Source organism: Poecilia latipinna, unplaced genomic scaffold (genome assembly GCF_001443285.1).
Source record: "Poecilia latipinna isolate Pla-1442-1.1 unplaced genomic scaffold, P_latipinna-1.0 Scaffold3123, whole genome shotgun sequence".
NCBI classification, from domain to species: Eukaryota; Metazoa; Chordata; class Actinopteri; order Cyprinodontiformes; family Poeciliidae; genus Poecilia; species Poecilia latipinna.
This window is the reverse complement of record NW_015115739.1, coordinates 36,104-54,485: the sequence shown is the minus strand read 5'-3', so window position 1 is coordinate 54,485 and position 18,382 is coordinate 36,104. Positions and strand designations below refer to the sequence as shown.

At 38.7% G+C, this 18,382-nt stretch overlaps 1 protein-coding gene across 2 annotated transcripts in view; it reads right to left on the bottom strand.

Annotated features, from left to right (window-relative positions):
- Positions 1–1,623: 1,623 nt before the first annotated feature.
- LOC106940202 (noelin-3) overlaps positions 1,624–18,382 on the bottom strand; it is a 34,326-nt gene continuing 17,567 nt past the window's right edge. For both annotated transcript variants that reach the window (XM_015022870.1, XM_015022871.1), the window contains exons 2-6: positions 12,425–12,568; positions 9,999–10,154; positions 5,901–6,120; positions 3,845–3,951; positions 1,624–2,865 (exon numbers count right to left, since the gene is read on the bottom strand). In XM_015022870.1, the coding sequence (XP_014878356.1) occupies positions 2,188–2,865; positions 3,845–3,951; positions 5,901–6,120; positions 9,999–10,154; positions 12,425–12,568 (1,305 nt within the window). In that variant the 3' untranslated portion in view covers positions 1,624–2,187. The remainder of the gene's footprint in view (positions 2,866–3,844; positions 3,952–5,900; positions 6,121–9,998; positions 10,155–12,424; positions 12,569–18,382) is intronic.

The window sequence follows — 18,382 nt, the reverse complement described above, 5'->3', positions numbered from 1 at the left end:
GGGGGAGTGGGGAGGGAGGAAGAATAAAAAAATCTCACATTGGGGGGGGGGGGGGGGGGGGGGGAAACGCACAATTTTTGTTGTTAAAAAAATATCGATTCTTCTAAAAGTTACATATTTTAACTAAATATCGGTGGAGGTGTACATGTATGTTTCAGCATGTATATATATTAATGTATTAGAAAAAAAAATCAAACAAACTGTATTGCATATTATGCAAACAAAATAGGGCATTTTGATCAGGGGTTGGTTGCATGCAGCTGCATATGTAGTTGCCATTTCTCTTGGGAAAGTTGTCCGGTTGTGCTTTGAGTCATTGATGTTCCAGGAAAAAAAAAAGTAATCTGTGCCATGCAAATTCATCATGGAGGAGACTCTGTTTAAGAGGTTGTGCTCAGTATTCATAGCTGGGCCTGATCCTCTGTGTATTATGAATACTGTATGTCCAGGCAGGCTCTGTATGCAATCTAGCAAGAGCACAGGCAACAGGTTTCATGATTGGAATAAACTAAAATAAAACCGCATTTCCATGAAAGTCGGCATGCTGTCTGTAGAAGGTAAACACGAACAGAAAGAGGACATTTGCATACTGGCTTGACAAAAAAAGAAGAAGAAAAAATGTCCCCATTTTTTACGGGACACGGGGAAGATTCTTCAAAAATGATGGAACAGGGTCAAGAAAACAAACATTTGGAAGCTGTGGAAACTAGATTTTGAAGCCAAATGTTTTCTAAGAGGCTACAAGAGTTTGATGATTGTTTTGTTTTTAGTTTGTTACAAACAGACTTAATACAAAATAAATCTCTTCATAAATCTTTCTGGGTTTTGACACATTTGTAAAATGTGTAAAAACATTTTGCAATGTTTTCACACAAAAAAAATGTATCACCATTTTTTTGTGATACAAAAAAAAGGTTTTATATCACCATTTTTGCTTAATTTTGTTGAATATTTAATATCCTAGTGTTGAATGTTTTCCTGAGGTTAATTTTTTTTTCTTGGAGTCGAACCATATCATGACACAGTAATAAATACTGACCTACATTTCTTATTCATAAATCTCTTCAGGTTTTATGACCATTAGAAAGCTTTGTTGTTGTTTTTTGGTTAAGCCAATTTTTGAATAAGTAGGAAAAAATGGCAAAATCTTCTTGGTTTTGACGTATAGTTGGATTTTGTGAGAAGCCAAAAAAATGTTATTTCTTTTCTTTTTTTAGCTTTCTAGCAGTAACCAACCTGACGAAGTTAAGTAAAAAGTAAACGGTTTCTGATTTTATTCACCCAAACCAAAAGTTTTGTTTTATATAATGACATATAGCTCCGGACCTTGATCCTGACTCCACCATATTTCACTGTGGCTATGGTGTGTAGTATATCTTTTTTTATGCCAAACTTACCTCATGTTTTTAAGGAAATTCAAAAATATTTGACTCCCATAATTTAAGAAATATTGTTTCTTCTTCAATTTTGCTGTCATGCTTAAAAAAACTGCAACCTTTATCAACTAGTTTCCCTTTTTTGATTTTATTATCTCTTCATCAGATCAGATTTTTTTTTCAGCATTTAAAAATATTTTCATGAAATGTACAATATTCACTTTTAATGAAAATGCACAGACATTCTTCAGTGATTTTGTTTATAAAAAATACAAACATTCTTCTTTCACAGAGACATCGTGTCATTAATAATTTACAGGGTCAATCCCTGACGAAAGCTCAACCGCGTTTTCTCATTTACATTGTGGCGAACAGCCGGCAGGTTGCTTTCAAATATTAAATACAACTTTAAATAGACTTTAAATATACAAACAAAGCAAACACTGGAAAGCAAAAAAAAAAAAGAAAAAAAAAAAAGAAAAATCTGATTTGCAACAAAACAACTAGATTTTTAGCAAAGTACAGTGGACAAGTTTATGACATTCATGCAAAAGATTCGAGTTTTTGGCTGGAAAACTCAACACTCTGCAAATAAGGCATACCAGACTAATCAGCAGCAATGAAAAGTTATTTTAAAAAAAATGCTTTTTATATTTTATTGTAAAGTCACTGGTGTCCATGCTCAAGAATACAGAGCCAGAAAATCCAAAAGGTTCAAGTAGAGATAGCAAAGTTCAACTCTGGTGAAAGGAAACAGTTCATTGGCTGGTCCTGGTATCACAAACAGCGGCTCTTCTTCGTTGCTTCACATTTAGGAGTCATCTTCAGTTTTTATGACATGAAACAGGGTGACATTAAAGATCACTTGGTGTCCGTTGTTCCAGGCATACAGCGCCCGCTCTCTGGCATTGTAGTCAAGCATGGAGATGTGAAAGTATTGGTTGTGGAACGGGATGTCTATGTACTCGTAGCTGGACGTCTTGGTGGAGTACGAGTAGTAAACCTTCGCTCCCGACAGGTGGGAGTTGGTGATATACAGCGTCCCGCAGATCATGAACGATTCGCCCGCGTTCCTCTTGGAGTACTCCGTATTCCACGTCTTCAGCACCTGCAGGGTGTCGGGGTCTATCTGTGAGATCACAACATTGCCGGCGTTCTGATTGGTGGCGTACACGACCCACATTCCCAGTTCGTCGGCCATGACGTCGATGTCGGAGTACCCCCCCCAGGTGTACGGGTACATGTTGTGGAAGCCGGCGAACTCCAGGGCTCTTTGGGCGAGAACGGTGCCCGTCTCGAAGTTGTACTTGACGATTATGTTGCTCTGGTACTTGTTGTAGTAAAGCGAGCCGTTGTAGACGATGTGGTTGGTTCCCTCCCATTTGAACGGGAGGCTGTAGGTTTGAGAGACCACTCCCGACACAAAGTCATCTATCGTCTTGTACTCGCGCACAATCTTGCTGTTGGTGTAACTGTCCATGTACCAAACCTATGTCAGAGGGGACGGAGGAATGAGTTAGAGTTGCACCTGATTCTGCGGGGACTGGCTACAATATTCCACTCTCTCAAATTCTTTCACGGTAACACCACAAAGTTTTTTTTACGAGGTTTTACGTGATCGACCAACTTTAAGAAGTGGATAATAATAAATTGGAAGGAAAATAGTTTGCGGTTTTCAGCTCTCTTTACTGTAATACCTCAAAATAAATCCAGTGTCGCACATGTGATGGATGACTACTTCTCTCACAAGAAAAATGTATTTAAGTTTCTTTGCACATCCCAATATTCAGGGCAAAAACTGCAGCACGCGTTTGTATTCGGCCCAATTTACTCATATTCCTCTAAATAAAATCCAGTGCATCCAAATGCTTCAGAATGTCACTTTAAATAAATTTTTTCTGTGAAGGCCTGTGAGATGATTTCAAGGGTAAAAAAAAACCCAACAAAATTGCCAGCATGTATCAATGTCTTAATGTTTCCAAAAGTTATTTGTTTCCTGGAGGTTTACTGAACAAACAGCATCATGAAAACCAAGCGACACACCAGAGGTGTTACTGGTAAATATCCATTACTTAGAAAAAGTACCAGAACTATACATATGCAGACCAATATTTTGGGGATTTTATTATTATTATTCAAAAATTTCCATCAATATTCTTTTTTTTGTCTGTGTTGGACTAACACATAAAATTTTAACATAAGGTGGTTGTGTGACAAAATGTGAAAAAGTCTAGGTCTATACATTTGCAACCCACTGTGTGACACCGTCACCTATTATCATTGGTAATTCTCTACATGATTATATCAAAAAATTACAGCCACAAATAGAAAATAATCCAACCAGAATCACTGCTTCACTCTTTCTCTTACTGTTAAAAATCTAAATCTACTCCACAAGCGTTCTCCTCTCTGATCTTTGGGGAAAAAAAGAAAAAAACAACAACAAACCCAATCTTATCATGACTCACCCTGTTGTTTCGGGTTGCTGCAAGCGGATCCGTCATCCAAGCCCCAAACCGGGTTCCAGATGTCTTTATCGTAACGGGTCCAGTGATTTTCATTAATTTCCCGCATGCTGTTGATACAGAAAAGCAGCAATAAGATGTTCTGGGGGTGGTTTCAGTCTCTAACTAGATTCCTCAAGCCAATTTCATGCCTGCGTCGCCAGGGAGCGTGCCCCCCGTGCATACTAAGATAGCACCGACAGCCGCATACTTTATTTAACTCAAAGCTTAATTGTCCGACTGTTGTTTGAATCTAAAAGTTACTCTGCGTTCACAGGGTTTCTACAAAAGCAACCGTCTCTTAAATGAAACTGCGGTTTTCCCCTCTTGCCTCCTCCTAAGCAGAAGAAAACAAGAGCCTTAAAAAGCTCAGGGTTAGTTAGTGATTCAGACCCCGAACTTCTGACTAATTCATAGCATCACAAACTTCTCTGGAAAAGCGGGGCTGCAGTCGAAGAAGATTAACACCACAAGCTGCTTCGTTTTCTGCTCATTAGAAGGCGATAAGGGAGGACATGTTACTCCTAATTGCCTCCTTCAAGAGATCGTGGAAGATTTTGCTGTTAAAAGCCATCAATCCAAAACAAGCCGACACGAGCGCGAACCGGACTGGCCTCGTTTTGTCGCACTGGAGTGGAAGTTGAGGGAGCTAACCATTAACCACTTGGGATTTCTTTGAAAGGAAGACAATGTTCACATGCTTCAGTGCAGCGACTGACTGGACATAACCTGGCAACATATGCAAAAAAACTTAACTGTACCTGCAGAATGGAGGCGCAGAAAAAATTAGATTTGCAATTCTGAGTGCGTGGAATTCTGAATTGATTCAAAATGCCCCCAAAATGTATTTTAAAATGCGTTTTAGCTGTACGTCTGTGATGCTGTTATTTGTGAGTGTAGTCCCAATTATTCAAATGTTATTTTGAATAATTCTTGAATATATATTTTTTTATTTGAGAAAAAGCCAGGCGGCTAACGCAATCCTGGTAACTTAAGTTGCAGAGTTTGATGCAGAAACATATTTTCGTCCAAATATAAGCGGATGCAATTTGATTCAGTGCACCACCTTCCAGAACTGTTTTAAATAAATGTTCTGTATGTTTGCAATGTCTTTTCCTCTCAGTCACACCATTTAAACAGAATCCCCAGATTGTTTGACTAGAAAAATTGGTTTCTGAATCAAAAATTGTTTCGGAATTGCTGACAGATTCGCATCTCTGTCGCAGTAGAATGGCACTTCAGTGCAGTCAATGCACAAGACTCCACTGCTGAAGAGAAATCATACTGAAACTTGTTCAAACTTTACTACAGAAGACGTGCAATAGTCAGTGGAGTACAGGGAAATATGTAAGGAAGGTTTTCATCCTGGAAATCACATGCCAAGGTGACGTTTCTAAGTGGGAACATCATAGCATGGACTGTGAATGGGTCAAAAATCACACCTGACCTGAGCAATGCACATGACCAAAACAAAACAAAAAACAAAACAAAAAACAAAGTACTCTGTAAATGTTCAGTTCCCTGTGTTATTCCCAAAACTTCATTTGTGGACTAACTCCACTAATTTATTTTTCATGTATTAAGTCATTGCAGACAATTGTTTTGAATTTTATGTCAATTGCACCAAGTTAAAATATTTAAGCTGAGAAAAACCCTTGTGGTGTTCAACTCTTGTTTTACCAGCTGCATATAAGAAGCTTTATGAATCTGTGGACAATACTTTTTACTCACGTATCCTATATGGTTATTTTTCTATATGCTACCCAGCAGCATAAAAAATGAGGAAAGTGAAGGTATGGTTCTGACAACTTCTGGCTGAATGTAATATTTCTTCTGCTGGTGTTATTCATTTTTCTGTGGAACGCCGGGGCTGTTTTTTTATTTTTTTTATTTTTTTTTTTAATAAGACTTCAGAATAACGCTGAGCTCATGCAGGTTTCACAATATATCAGCTTCCTTGAGACATGATTAAAATTCTGACTTAATCCAGTGGGGAGCGGTGGACATAAACAGCACTCACTTAGTTTGCCCATGCAGCTGCGCAGCCTGGTGTCCAGCCGCAGGACCCGCTGGTACAGTTCGTCGTAGTCGTAGGCCCCGATCTCTTCCTGGATGCCCGTCAGCACCACAGATAGGTTCCTGATCTCCTCCTTGAACTGGGAGATGAGCGCGGCGTCCATCTTGTACTGCTCCAGCACGGGGATCAACGGCTTCAGCTCGTCCATCTTGTCCTTAAGCTCCTGAGGTGGGGGAGGTGAGGGGAGAGGGATGGCGGCGGCGGAAAAATGATGGGAGACGGCATGATGATGAGAGACACGGGAGAGGCAGTCAGGAGGGAGACATCGTGCTGTTTGACGGGATCAAAACCTACTTCAAGACGTGATGGATGTGTGAAGCCAGAACAGCGTGGCTATTTGCTGGGAGGAGGGGGGGAGGGGTGAAAGCATCTGCTGCTACAGTGACTTGAAAGTTTACGGCCAACATCTTCCGCAAATGCAAAGTTACAAAGTTTTACAGTTTCGAAGTCGGCCTTCTATCACCTGAAGAACGTTTCCAGGTCTGAACGACTGAAGTCGCAGTAAGATCTAGAAAATATCATCCGTGTGTTTATCTTTAGTTGCTTTGATTTCTGCAAAAGCGTCTTCACGGGCCTGCTTAAAAACAACAACCAAAAAACATTCAGGCAGCTGCAGCTGATCAAAAACACTGCTGCTGGCATTCTGACTAAAACCAGGAAGTTAGAGCACATCACTCCAGTTCTACAGTCCTTCCTCTGGCTCCCTGTAGCTCAGAGAATAAACTTTAAAATACTTGATAAGTTTATAAATGACTGAACGGCTTAGTTCAGTCATTTACATTAAAGATCTACTGTTGTCATAGCAACCTTCCAGACCAATCAGGTCTTCTGGTTCTGTTCTGAACCAGAACCAAACATGGAGAAGCAGCATTCAGCTTCTATGCACCACAAATCTGGAACAAACTTCCAGGAAACTGCAAAACTGCTGAACCACTGAGATTCTTTAAATCTAGACTGAAAACCCATCAGTTCAGGAGCTGCCTCTACATTCATAATAAATGAAACGTTGACCAACATATTTGATGTGTGCTGATAATTTGAACGATGGCACTTGACAAATGCAATGTCTGATACTGGTTTTAACAATTGTTGATTGCATGAAGTTTATGGTGTTTTGTATGTTTTCATGATGTAAACTCCTTGAACTGCATCTCCATACAGATAAATACCAGAGGACTAAGTTGGAGAACCAACAATGAGGTCATGATTCATTTGCAAAAGATGTATTTTTAAAACTTATTGATGAGAACCACTAAAACTCAAAGGACTGCGGAAAAAAAAAGAAGAAAAAGTCACAGAACAGAACAATGGTAGAAAAGTGCTGCGGCAGAACTGGGAGAACAATGACCGGGAGATCGAGGCAGAAATGGGCAGTGAGATTAGCACTAGTAAAACAATGGCATGGCGAATCCGGCACAGATGAAGCAAAGCAGCAAACAGAACAAAACAAAAACCCGAGGTCCTGAACCTGCGGCTTCAGAGTTGCGTTTGGTTCTTTAGGCTCTCCACGGTGCCTCTTAACAGCTTTGAGCAGTAATGTTGTAAAACTGTTCCGATATCTAAAGCGAAGAATAATTGTTTCCCCCCAAGGCTGGTGTAGATTCTGCAGCTCAAGGCAAAATCTATTTGGGAGTAGTAAGAAAAATGTCTTTCTGCATTGTAAATGTTGCAAACGCCTGATGTTGAACAAGAGATATTTCCCAGACATTACTTAAGAACAAACTCCAAACTATTTTTTACTTTTCTTCTCATACTTCCAATGAATAAAAAGGGAAAGCCTAATCACCACGAAGGTCAAGAATGGTTCTGAAATCCAACATTTTGTGACAAAAATCTCACACCTAACATTACCTTTAGTTGATTGTGTTCCACAGTCACAACAAGTCGTTTTCACAAAATTATAGGGAAATAAAACCATCAACAACAAAAACTTCAACAATTTCTTCTGGTTTTTACATCAGGGTTTAACATCAAAAGATCTCCTTCAACAGAAAAGTAGAATGTTTGCTCAATGTGACTTTTCTTTCTAGGAAAAAAATGTTTTTTCCCCCCGCAAATAACTTGACATAAAAGCAACTTTTAACTATTTCATACTCCAGCATCTGCTGTCCAGGGTAATCTACAGACCAGAGCTACAGCGTTACATCATACTGTATATTATAAGTATTGTAACTTATATATACCGATGTCTTAACTTTTTCCATGGGTTTTACCACCTTAGTAAAGCCGTTAGCCTGTTAGCTCAAGGGAAGGGTAGTAACTTGTTTCATTTACTCAGCTATATTTTATTCTATAAAATTTAGAGAAAAATTAACTTCTAAAAGTAGCTTTGTAGCACCACACTTTTTACTTCTACATGAACAATGTTACTATGAAGTAACTTTTACTTTAGTAAACTTTCTGCCTACAGAAACACACACACACACAGTTTGTGTTTAAGTGAGACTTCTTGTTTGTTCACATGCTTCATTGTCCTGTCATTTTCGCTCTGCTGAGTCTGCGGTTCCATTTGGAGGTCAAATGAATACGAAGTAAAAAGAAGATAACGCCACAGGAAGTACTTTGTCCCGTTCTACCATATTTCAATTACCTGCTGTAAGAAAGAATTCAGAGAGTTTCATGTTAGGAGGAAAAATATTTGGAAATGAGTTTTTTAGCTTGAATTTGTTGTTTTATCATGATGTTCTCTTTTTCAGATAAGCTTATATTTTTGTTTTTTGATTACCTTATTTTCACAAATTAAATCAGATGTTACAATATATTAAATTGCCCTTTTAACCAAATAACTTTTTAGATTACTCATTTTACCTCTACTTGAGTACAAATGCGTTTTTGGCCACTCCACCCACCTCTTCCCACAAGCTGCACAGAGCACATCTGAGAAACTGGTGATGAAATGTTACAAACATGAAAGCCGAACAATAGAATTAATGAAATGGAACAATCATACAGGGTTTTACCTCTCTATTTTATGGGGGCATTTATCAGTGAGTCATATCAAAACACAGAGCAAGCACTTTAGAATTAGCAAAGCGCTAAGGTAAACTGCTTCACATGAAAATATTGTTGATGTATGCTTTACATCATGTTGTAACATTATTCCCTCATCAAAAATATACCTGGAGTGTTGCTTTGATTCTTTCATGCATGTTACAGAAATCCTTTAATCTCTCATTGCAAAAACGCCCAGGCGGACCTAGCCCCGCCTTCGAGGACAAAGCTCCTCCGTGGAGCTACTTCCGCCTCACAGAGCAGCCTTCCCCCACGATTCCCATACTCAGCTCCTTGAGACTAGCCAGCAGCAATTAGCAAACACCTGGTGGAACTGGGCATCAGCTGAGCTCGTTATAGGAGCTACTTCTCAGTGCAACGCTGGTAAAAACGGTTAAAGGGTTAATAGGGGAGCCGTGTTTGATAACTTCTTGAAGGCGGAGTTTCAGGAGCTTTTTAAAGCAACAGAACAAAGTAATTTCTTTTAAGTCATATTTGATATATACAGTAATTTTAACCGAAGTTAACATAGTCACTTGATTATGCTATGAAATTGCACTGTCTGGCTAAAAAACAGATGATGCTGCCCCTTTAATATGGTTCAACATTATGGCTTTGTATTGGCAGTGGCTCATCTTGACTGATTTTGGGTCAAAATTGGACACAAAAAATTTTAAGCAGGAAATCCTGAGGCCCAGGACTCTAAAGTGCTTTAAATTCAGTGTAAAATGTGGGTAGAGGGTCTCTTCTGGGGTGCGGCGGTGGAACAGGGCTGAAGCACAACTCAAGTCAGGAGACGCCTTAGTCCTTCATGTGATCACGACAGGATCGCGTCCCAGCCTGATGACCTTTGTCTTCCTTTCTCTCACAACACACTTTCCTGTCTGACAACTGTCAAATAAAGGGCAACAAAACCCACCTCTTCTACTTATAGTGTAAAAAAAGGGTCTAAAACGAGATCTGAATGAAATACAATCAACCCAGGCAACTAAGTGAAGTAAACCCAGGGGTTTAAACGAAGCGCTGTGATAACAGAGTGCTTTGGAGTACCTGGAAATTCTTGGCCATGATGGATTTCCTGTCATCTTCAACCTGTCTGAACTTGGTCCTCAGGCCTTTCATCTGGTTCTCCATCTTTATGACATATTGGAAATCCCTCTGAGTGCGCAGGTTCAGCACTTCAATGGACTGAGACATGTTCTGCACCTTAAACGAAAAAGGTCAAGGTCAGCAACGACCCGAGACGGTCTCTGTTCGCAGACTGAGCTAATAGCATGTAATCAATATATTGTACAAATGGCTCAAAGTACTGTCACTGCACTGTAAAGAAAAGCTCAAATTTATGGTAAAATTCATATTTATATGGTGAAATTCTGGTAACCGCATTTTTTTATACAGTGTAGTTAGTGTATATTTTCTTTATATATATATATATATATATATATATATATATATATATATATATATATATATATATATATATATATATATATATTCCTGCAAGATCAATTTTAATATTTACACTCAATCAGTGTTATTCTCCATAACATAACTGTCATTATATATATTGTGATGTCAAAATGACCGCCAGAGTCAGTATGCAGCCAAAATAAAGCTGTATGGATATAGTGTGCTTACACAACACACGCATATTATATTTAAAAAAAATGTTAAATTGAGGCATTCATGAGAATATATTTAATTTGTAGCATTTTTCATATGCTAGGGATTATTATAGGGTTCTAAAATGTTCTGAAAGTATTGGAGCTAGCCAGTTTCTCATTACCTTTTTCTATTTCTTTATGTGTAGGTGTGCAGGTCTTTCCACGCGTTGGCTTGTTGTGTGTGGGAGGTGGTGATTAATGAACATGGGGTCACGGCAGGTCTAGCTTTTGGACTTTTGTCACTACACACCGAACAGTAGAGAGGGCTGTGTTTACTCTATGAATCACATTTCAGGTACAGGGGAAAAGATCAAAGACAGCAACCTGAGAAATGATACACAGTCTCCACAAGCTGTTGTAGTCAGTTCTACTGTTTGTACCCGATTACCACATTTATTAGCGTCAGGTCAAAACAAGCTGTGTCACCGCAGATGTAAGCGAGATTGCGTTTGAGGAAAAATGTGTTCTCCAGGGTCTATAAGTCTTTGGTGAAAAATAAATATGTGACAACTGGTTAACATTCTGCTTGTAAGCACAGAAAAAGAATTTTACCGAATGCCCGTCCAATTCTATGTACACATTTCTGACTTTACTGGCAGCTGAATGTGCCAAGAATTTAGTGGTACATTATGAATTTGGACTCTTGTGGGCTAAACTTGTTTTTCTGCACATTAGATATGGTCAATAAGACTTAGATCAGATGAATTATGTTGTGTTTGGCTTTGTCTTGGAGCTTTAATGACATCTTGCCAGGGTTGAGCACCTTCTAGTTTCAAGTCAGAAAGCCAGTGGAATTAGTTGCAGTAGGCTAGGTGAGCAAGCTACCTACTGCTAGCGATACATGCCAAAGATGGGTTTCTCCACATTCTACGCAATCAAACCTGTTAATAGGAGTGCACCGATTGCAGTTTTCTGGCCGATCACCAATTACTGATAATTTAAAAAGCCTAACTTAACGATTCTGATTTTGGCCGATATCATTTCTTTTTTGTCTGAAATGTTGCTCAATATATCAAAAAAGTTGCTGATTTGGCAACAACGGGGTGAATATTGTTAACTGTAAATGTGCAGACATTTACAGTCGGGAGTTGGTCAGTAAAACCTCTCACGGGAGAAAAGAAAAGCACAGTGGTTGATTTTTAGACCTTTGCCGAGTTTGATAACATTGGTGGATAAGATCGGCTTCACATGTAAAAAATGGTCAATCACCGATCTCCCAAAATTAAGGAAATCGGCACCTATAAATCGACTGGCCGACAAATCAGTGAGAACTGTTCTTTGGTTTTTATGAATTTGTTTGCTTGTGATGCTCTGCTTACATGTCTACAGCTACTGTTATTTTAATTTTATTAATAATTATTAAATTAATTAAATACTATAAATAAATACAACTGACAGAATTTGATGGATCATTTTTATATTTAATGGTGCTGAAAAGGATATTTTTTGTTTCTGCTAAAGCAATTCAAGAATGTTTTTCTTTAATTGAGCTTCTAAATCACAAATAGCCCTAAATCTTTTTAATGCACATAACACATGGTAGTAAAGATCAACTTCTTTCTTTTTAATTTCCATGTGTTTGACATCATTGAAAAGCCTAGACTCTACGCTTTCAGAATCTGTAAATAACTCAAAATCCCCAAGTAGACATCTTCATGAAAAAATTTTTTCTAAATGTGTGCAATATATGAGATACTGCAACAAATGAGAACGCCAACGAACAAAAAGATTGCAGGCATTTCAGGCTTCCATATGTGTGCCTGTGCGTGGTGCGCTGGGGGAGGTAAACATCCCTTTTGTAACCGTGCTTACCTTCTCCAGCAGCTGTCGAAGCTGTCTGCTTTTGGCATCTCTGGAGCACAGGCTCTGTTCCGGTGCGACCACGGTGCAGATGCAGCGGCCGTCAGCGTCCTGGGCTGAGCTGTACACCTGCCAGCCCTCCTTAGGGCCGATAGTCTGCAGGTACAAACAGACACAGCAACACTCAGAGGCTGGAGCGCGGCCATTTTAATAGTAGCTGAAATTACTCTTTTTACTCGCTACGTTTAAATCCACAAAAAATAAAAATGAATTCTGTCATTCAAATTCAATAATTTTTTTTATTGAATGGTATGTCTCTTTCAGTGAAACACAAACACACAGTTATTATTTCTGTTAATTAAGATTATCTGCTTCCAGCCAATGGAAAAAAAATTACATTTAACATAAGAATACTCCATCAAACCAATTAAAACATAATTCTAATATGGAAATTTGGGTTTGGATTTAATGAAAACTTTGTAAAATACCTGCTTCAAGGTTGTCATTGTTCAAAAGGTATTTTTAATCCAAGAATCGAGCCTCGTCAAAACACATTTGGTCAAATAATACTGAACGAAAGGACTCCACAAACTAATTATGACATTTTAGATGGGTTGATATGATTCGGTCTATAAAATGTATTTAATTAGATCATCACAGATCATACTTCAAAAAATCCAAATGAAAACTGGGAAAAATAGCTATCTGTTTTGCTATTTTCAATTTTCATTTGGAGTTTTTTATTTTTTATTTTTTTAGAGTCAGAGGGCCAATTTCAAGCTCAACACAAAGTCACTGCTTTTCACAATAATGAACTCTCACTACAGTCCTAGGAAGGCACACTAGTTCTCAGATCAGCATTCATTTTTAAAATATCATGTTTAGAAATAACTGCCTCTGTCTTTCTTTAAAAGCTACATAACGGTCATTGACCTTATCATCCAAACTGTGTCATTGCTGCAGTATCATTTTTAAAGGAGATGTTACCCAAGTTCGGACCTACGCTGAGATGTTAAAGTTTTCTGACTGAGCGTCCTGCTGCGGGGAGCAGATGTGGCTGCTAATGCTGGAATTAAGCAGCAGGAGTTTAATTACATTGTTCCAGCACAATTTAAATTCAAGCAGTAAATTTTTCCAGTTTCCTGGACTGAGGAAGAAGCTGCAACAGCCTCTTTCCAGCAGAGGAACTAAGCGGTGGGATCAAGCCAATCATGCAAATATGATTGTATTCCCTTTAAAGACACGCCACGCTGTTACCGTTGAGTTTTAATTGTGTCAGGCCAACTGTGGTTTGTCAGTGTAGCTGTTTTGAAATGTCATTTTTAGACATTCATCTAATAACCCACATTTAACACTGTTGCAAATTTTTTTTTTGGTCTCTGAAGCTATAAGGTAGCAAATAGAGCAAGCTCAAAGGTTCAGCATTGTGTAAAATCGTCTTTTCTGCGCTTTAAATTATGCTGTAATTAGGCCTGTCACGATAAACTATAAATCAATTAATCGCACGATAAATTAAACCTATCGACCTCATTTTAATTATCGGCTTTATCGTCTCTTCCTGCCTTTTTTCTTTCTCTTGATGACACTGAATGAAAAAAGGCTCAGCTCCGGTGTTCTCCACTGACCCTCCCGTCCTCATTTCCTTAGTGTAATGTCTAGCTCACACTACTCGAGTTGTCGGCTGACTGTCGGCCCATTTTCAAAACCTGAGAGACACATTAGCCGACAGAAATCCTAGGTATNACGGTTCAATCGGGTTCGTCATGCNGTNTGGTGNCCAGCCACATGGGCACAAAATAATGGCTACAAGTCCAGTTAACTAATTTTAATATCAGGCATTAATCAGTGCTTTACCAGAATCTACCTGTGATGCATGTGGCATCACAGGTAGATGCCACATGGATCTACCTGTGAGGTGTCGGCAGCTCCCTCCTCATATACTCCTCCAGATGATCTGATTAATTGCAGCTGTGCAGGAATCCTAACAATTTAATTGTTAGGAAATCAGTATCAGAGGATGTGTTTAACTGTAGCTAAGTACATAATACAGGAAGCATGGAGGTGGAAGGGTCATGGTTTGGGGATGCTTTGTCGTAGCAGCACTTAGCTGGTTCACCATCATAGAATTCCCTATGATTTTCGCTGTTTTTCAGAAAAACAATATGGCATTATCTGAACCAAATTAAAATCTGAAGCAGAGCTGGGCCTAGCAACATAACAAGAACCCAAACAAATACCAGTAAATCCACCAAGGATGGAAATAATGGACCAGTCAAATCAAAAACCCAAATCCTGATCTCACTGAAACACTTAGCGGTGTCGTCAAACAGGCTCTACATGCATGATTTCAATTAAACAAGCCATTACGGTTTAGAGTAAGTTGAGATGTTGACGTAAGCATTACTTTATAAAAGTTCTGAACATCTACTTGGGCGTTATAATCTTTTTTTGTTTTTTTTTGTTTTTAGCAGGCCTGTACTGTATCACCTCCCCTCAGGGAAAATTTCTTTTGGACTCGTTCCTGCTTCATGTCAGTTTACTAATTTCACAACACAGTTTTTCTGTCACAACACAAGCTTCTGGGCTGGTTTTACGACCAGAAGAGGAGGTTTCTAAACGCTTATAAATCTTAATCTTTCCCCTCTCTCAAGAGAGAAGCAGTGTTTTCTCAGACGTTTGCAACAAGCATCGACTCGGTAAATAAATAAGCTTTTCTAATACCAAAACTAATGGCAAGCTTTTCAGGACAATCATTGGACTCAGGTCCAAACTTTGACAAGGCCAGTACCGAGTCTTTCGCTTTGAACCTACAGTGGTTTGCTTTGAATCTTTATCAGGCTGCATAACATCAAATTCATTTGAGTTTAGGATAAACCGGTGACTGGTCGTTCTCCTTCAGGATTTTCTAGAGAGAAACATTGATGGTTTCCGTTACAACAGTCCTCAATATCCTAAAGAATCAAAGCACCCTCAGATTACAGCACTACCACCCTGTTTGACAATGTTGGGATGTCTTGGGGGTCGCCGCGATGCTTTCAAGACGGAGATTTGTGTCTTATTTGGTCAGCTGTGTCAAGGCAAGAAAAACACCGATGTATTTTACCTTGAATCTCTGCTATGGATGCTGTTTTTCTTAAACACTGACCTCGGCTGAGGCAAGCCAGGCCTTTAATCATCATGTTTTTTTGTTGTTTTTTTAAACTCTATTTCCTGTTCTCAGACACTCTGTCCAAGTGTTTACTTCATTCAACAGCTCTGACAGGAATCAAGCCTGGATCTGCCAGGTACATTTCAACTCAAAATTGGTTAATGAAAGTTAATCCAGGATTGAACAAGGACACAATTACTTTTTGACATGTTGGTTTAGATTTTTTTAGTATTTATTCAGGTTATATTCGGCTAATCTTAAAATGTATTTTTTAATTACCATGAAACATTTAAGTGAGATCTTTTTTATATTATTATTATTTGACTTTTTTATATATATGCTGTATATACAAGTTGTCTCATTGAAATCCAATATCTCATTCAGAAGAGACAAACACAGCAACAATACAATTAAAAAACTCAAATAAATAAGCTAATAAAATATGTTTTCTAAGGAGATTGCTCGTTTTGTCTCCAAGTGTAACTTCTTTGAAAAGATTTTTTTTTTTCCCTAAAAAAATAAGTTATGTTTGTGGGACAGAGGTAGTTATAGTAATTTCCTAATAGAAAGAGATGCAGTAGAAAGAGATAATGGGTTTATTATGTGGGTAAATTATTGAATGAACAATCATGTAGGTAAACAGCTGCTGAAATAAACAAAGAAAGTAGGACAATGCTGACAAAGAGTTGCAGAGAAGCATACAGTCAGCAAGCATTAGTGAGCTGCAGAACGAACTGGATGGGATCCAGCAAGTTCTGAGAAGGAAAAGTAGGCCAGGAAAACCTCTGCTTGACTTTTTACCTAAGCCGCTTTAAATATTCACAAAGCAAAAAAAGAAAAAAAAAGAGAGACGCTACTATCACAAAAAAACAAACCACACGCTGTCCGTTTCTGACTAAGCCAGGCTCACGACGCGTTTTTCCTTCCTCGTTTTTCACGATGTGGCACGTCGTCGGCCAACTTACAGTACGCACGGGAGGAGGAGGCAACACCTAATTTGTCAGCATTTTCGATCTCTCAGCATGTTAAATGGAAGAGGATCAGGCTTTCAGGGCTACAACGGCTTCACAGAGCTCCAAGCCAAAGACTTGGTAATTAATCATCCTTACAAAACAGCATCGAGCAGCTCAAAAACCCAACCCAACACCCAGTCGTCTGCCCAGCAGAGTCATGCTCTCTGCAAAGTCGTCACACGCACGCACGAACGCCCGCGTGCACGTCGACCTGCATGAGTGGTCAAACACGGCGCCCAGACCCAAATATAAACAGTTGCTAAGATGGACTCACATTCCCTCTGTTTTTGCCTGCTGTTCTTCACCAGCCTCCCCTCCTCTTCTTCTTCCCGCCCGCCGTCTTTGTTAGTCGTATTTCTGTTTAGCCTAACCTATGAGAGGCTCTTTTCTGATACAATAAAACATTTAAGTGAAATAAAGAATTACGTCTACATATTAAACATACATGTACATATGGATTCATCAAAACGTCATATTATACACATAGGCAGCACACACTATGCATACATGCATTGTCATGTATTTGTGTAAATCCACTGAAAAACTTCTACAAACCTAATAGCCATTGTTTTTCTGTTAATATAACATCCATGCATTTTATGAGTGTCTCATAAAAATGATCTGACTATAATTACAAATGTTCAATGCCTCGTTTCTTTTATTACTACACACATGACCGCTTTTTATTCCTTCCCTCAATAATGTTGAACTCTGTTAATTTCCTCTTAAATCCCTTCTGCTTCACTGACATGCAGAAGGACATTCCCATTACGGAAAACTACGGCCGTCTCTCAACTGGCTAAAAAGAGGGAATAAATTGATTGGCTGTGGCTACTAACACTTCAATTGGATCCGGCTTTGTGTTTACGATAATTTACTTTACACAAACAGAGCTCAGAGAACGTTAAAAAAAAGAAAGAAAAAAAAAAGACAGCAACACGATGAGGAAACATATCATTAAAACTCCTGGAGAGCATAGAAAAGAAAATAAGCTGTACATAGAATTATGATCCTATTTCCAACATGTTATATGGAAATAACAGAAACGTGTGGGGGGAGTAAACGCCAGTTACTCTAAATCCTAAACGACAACAACATTATCGAGACGGGATTAAAAATCTACATTTCGCAGATGATTGAGACTTTCACCGTTACTGCATGTAGGAGATGGAGAGAGCTGCAGATTAAATATGTTACTATGCAACCTAAAACCAAACCGATTGGAGAAGCAAATGAGGTCCAAAGTCAGCTTACTCAGCCCATAATGCCTTTATAAATCAGTTCTGTCAACACAACAGTGAAACTCAAGGACAACCTCCTTTTCCCCTTCAGTTTTGACTCTTTGAACGTGATGTCACGCTCTCCAGAAAGCAGCCCACTCCACCATGACTGATGTCAAAACAACCCATGTGTGCATTAAAGTGTAAATTCTGCAGGTGCTAACTAGTGACTAGAATCAGTGTTCAAGTCACAAAGCCTCTGGGATCTGCTGGACATGGACCTATGGGGACTGGTCCACTCTGCATGTTATTAAACTATATAAACAACAGCAAAGCTGTTCCAAAAGAAAATCAGGCCTATTATGCCAAAACACAATAATCAGCGCATTAACCACCAGCAGAAATGGAACAATGCCAGACTAATTAGTAAAGCTGAAAACCTAAAAAATGACTTGTCTTGTTTTTGGATTACTCCCGAGTCAACTGTAGTCCATTATCATGAAAAACTGACATAATTACCTCACAGTGGGGGAAAAAAAAACTTTGTGAAATGAAAAACAGTTTCAACCAGTGATTCTGAAAGTTTGAT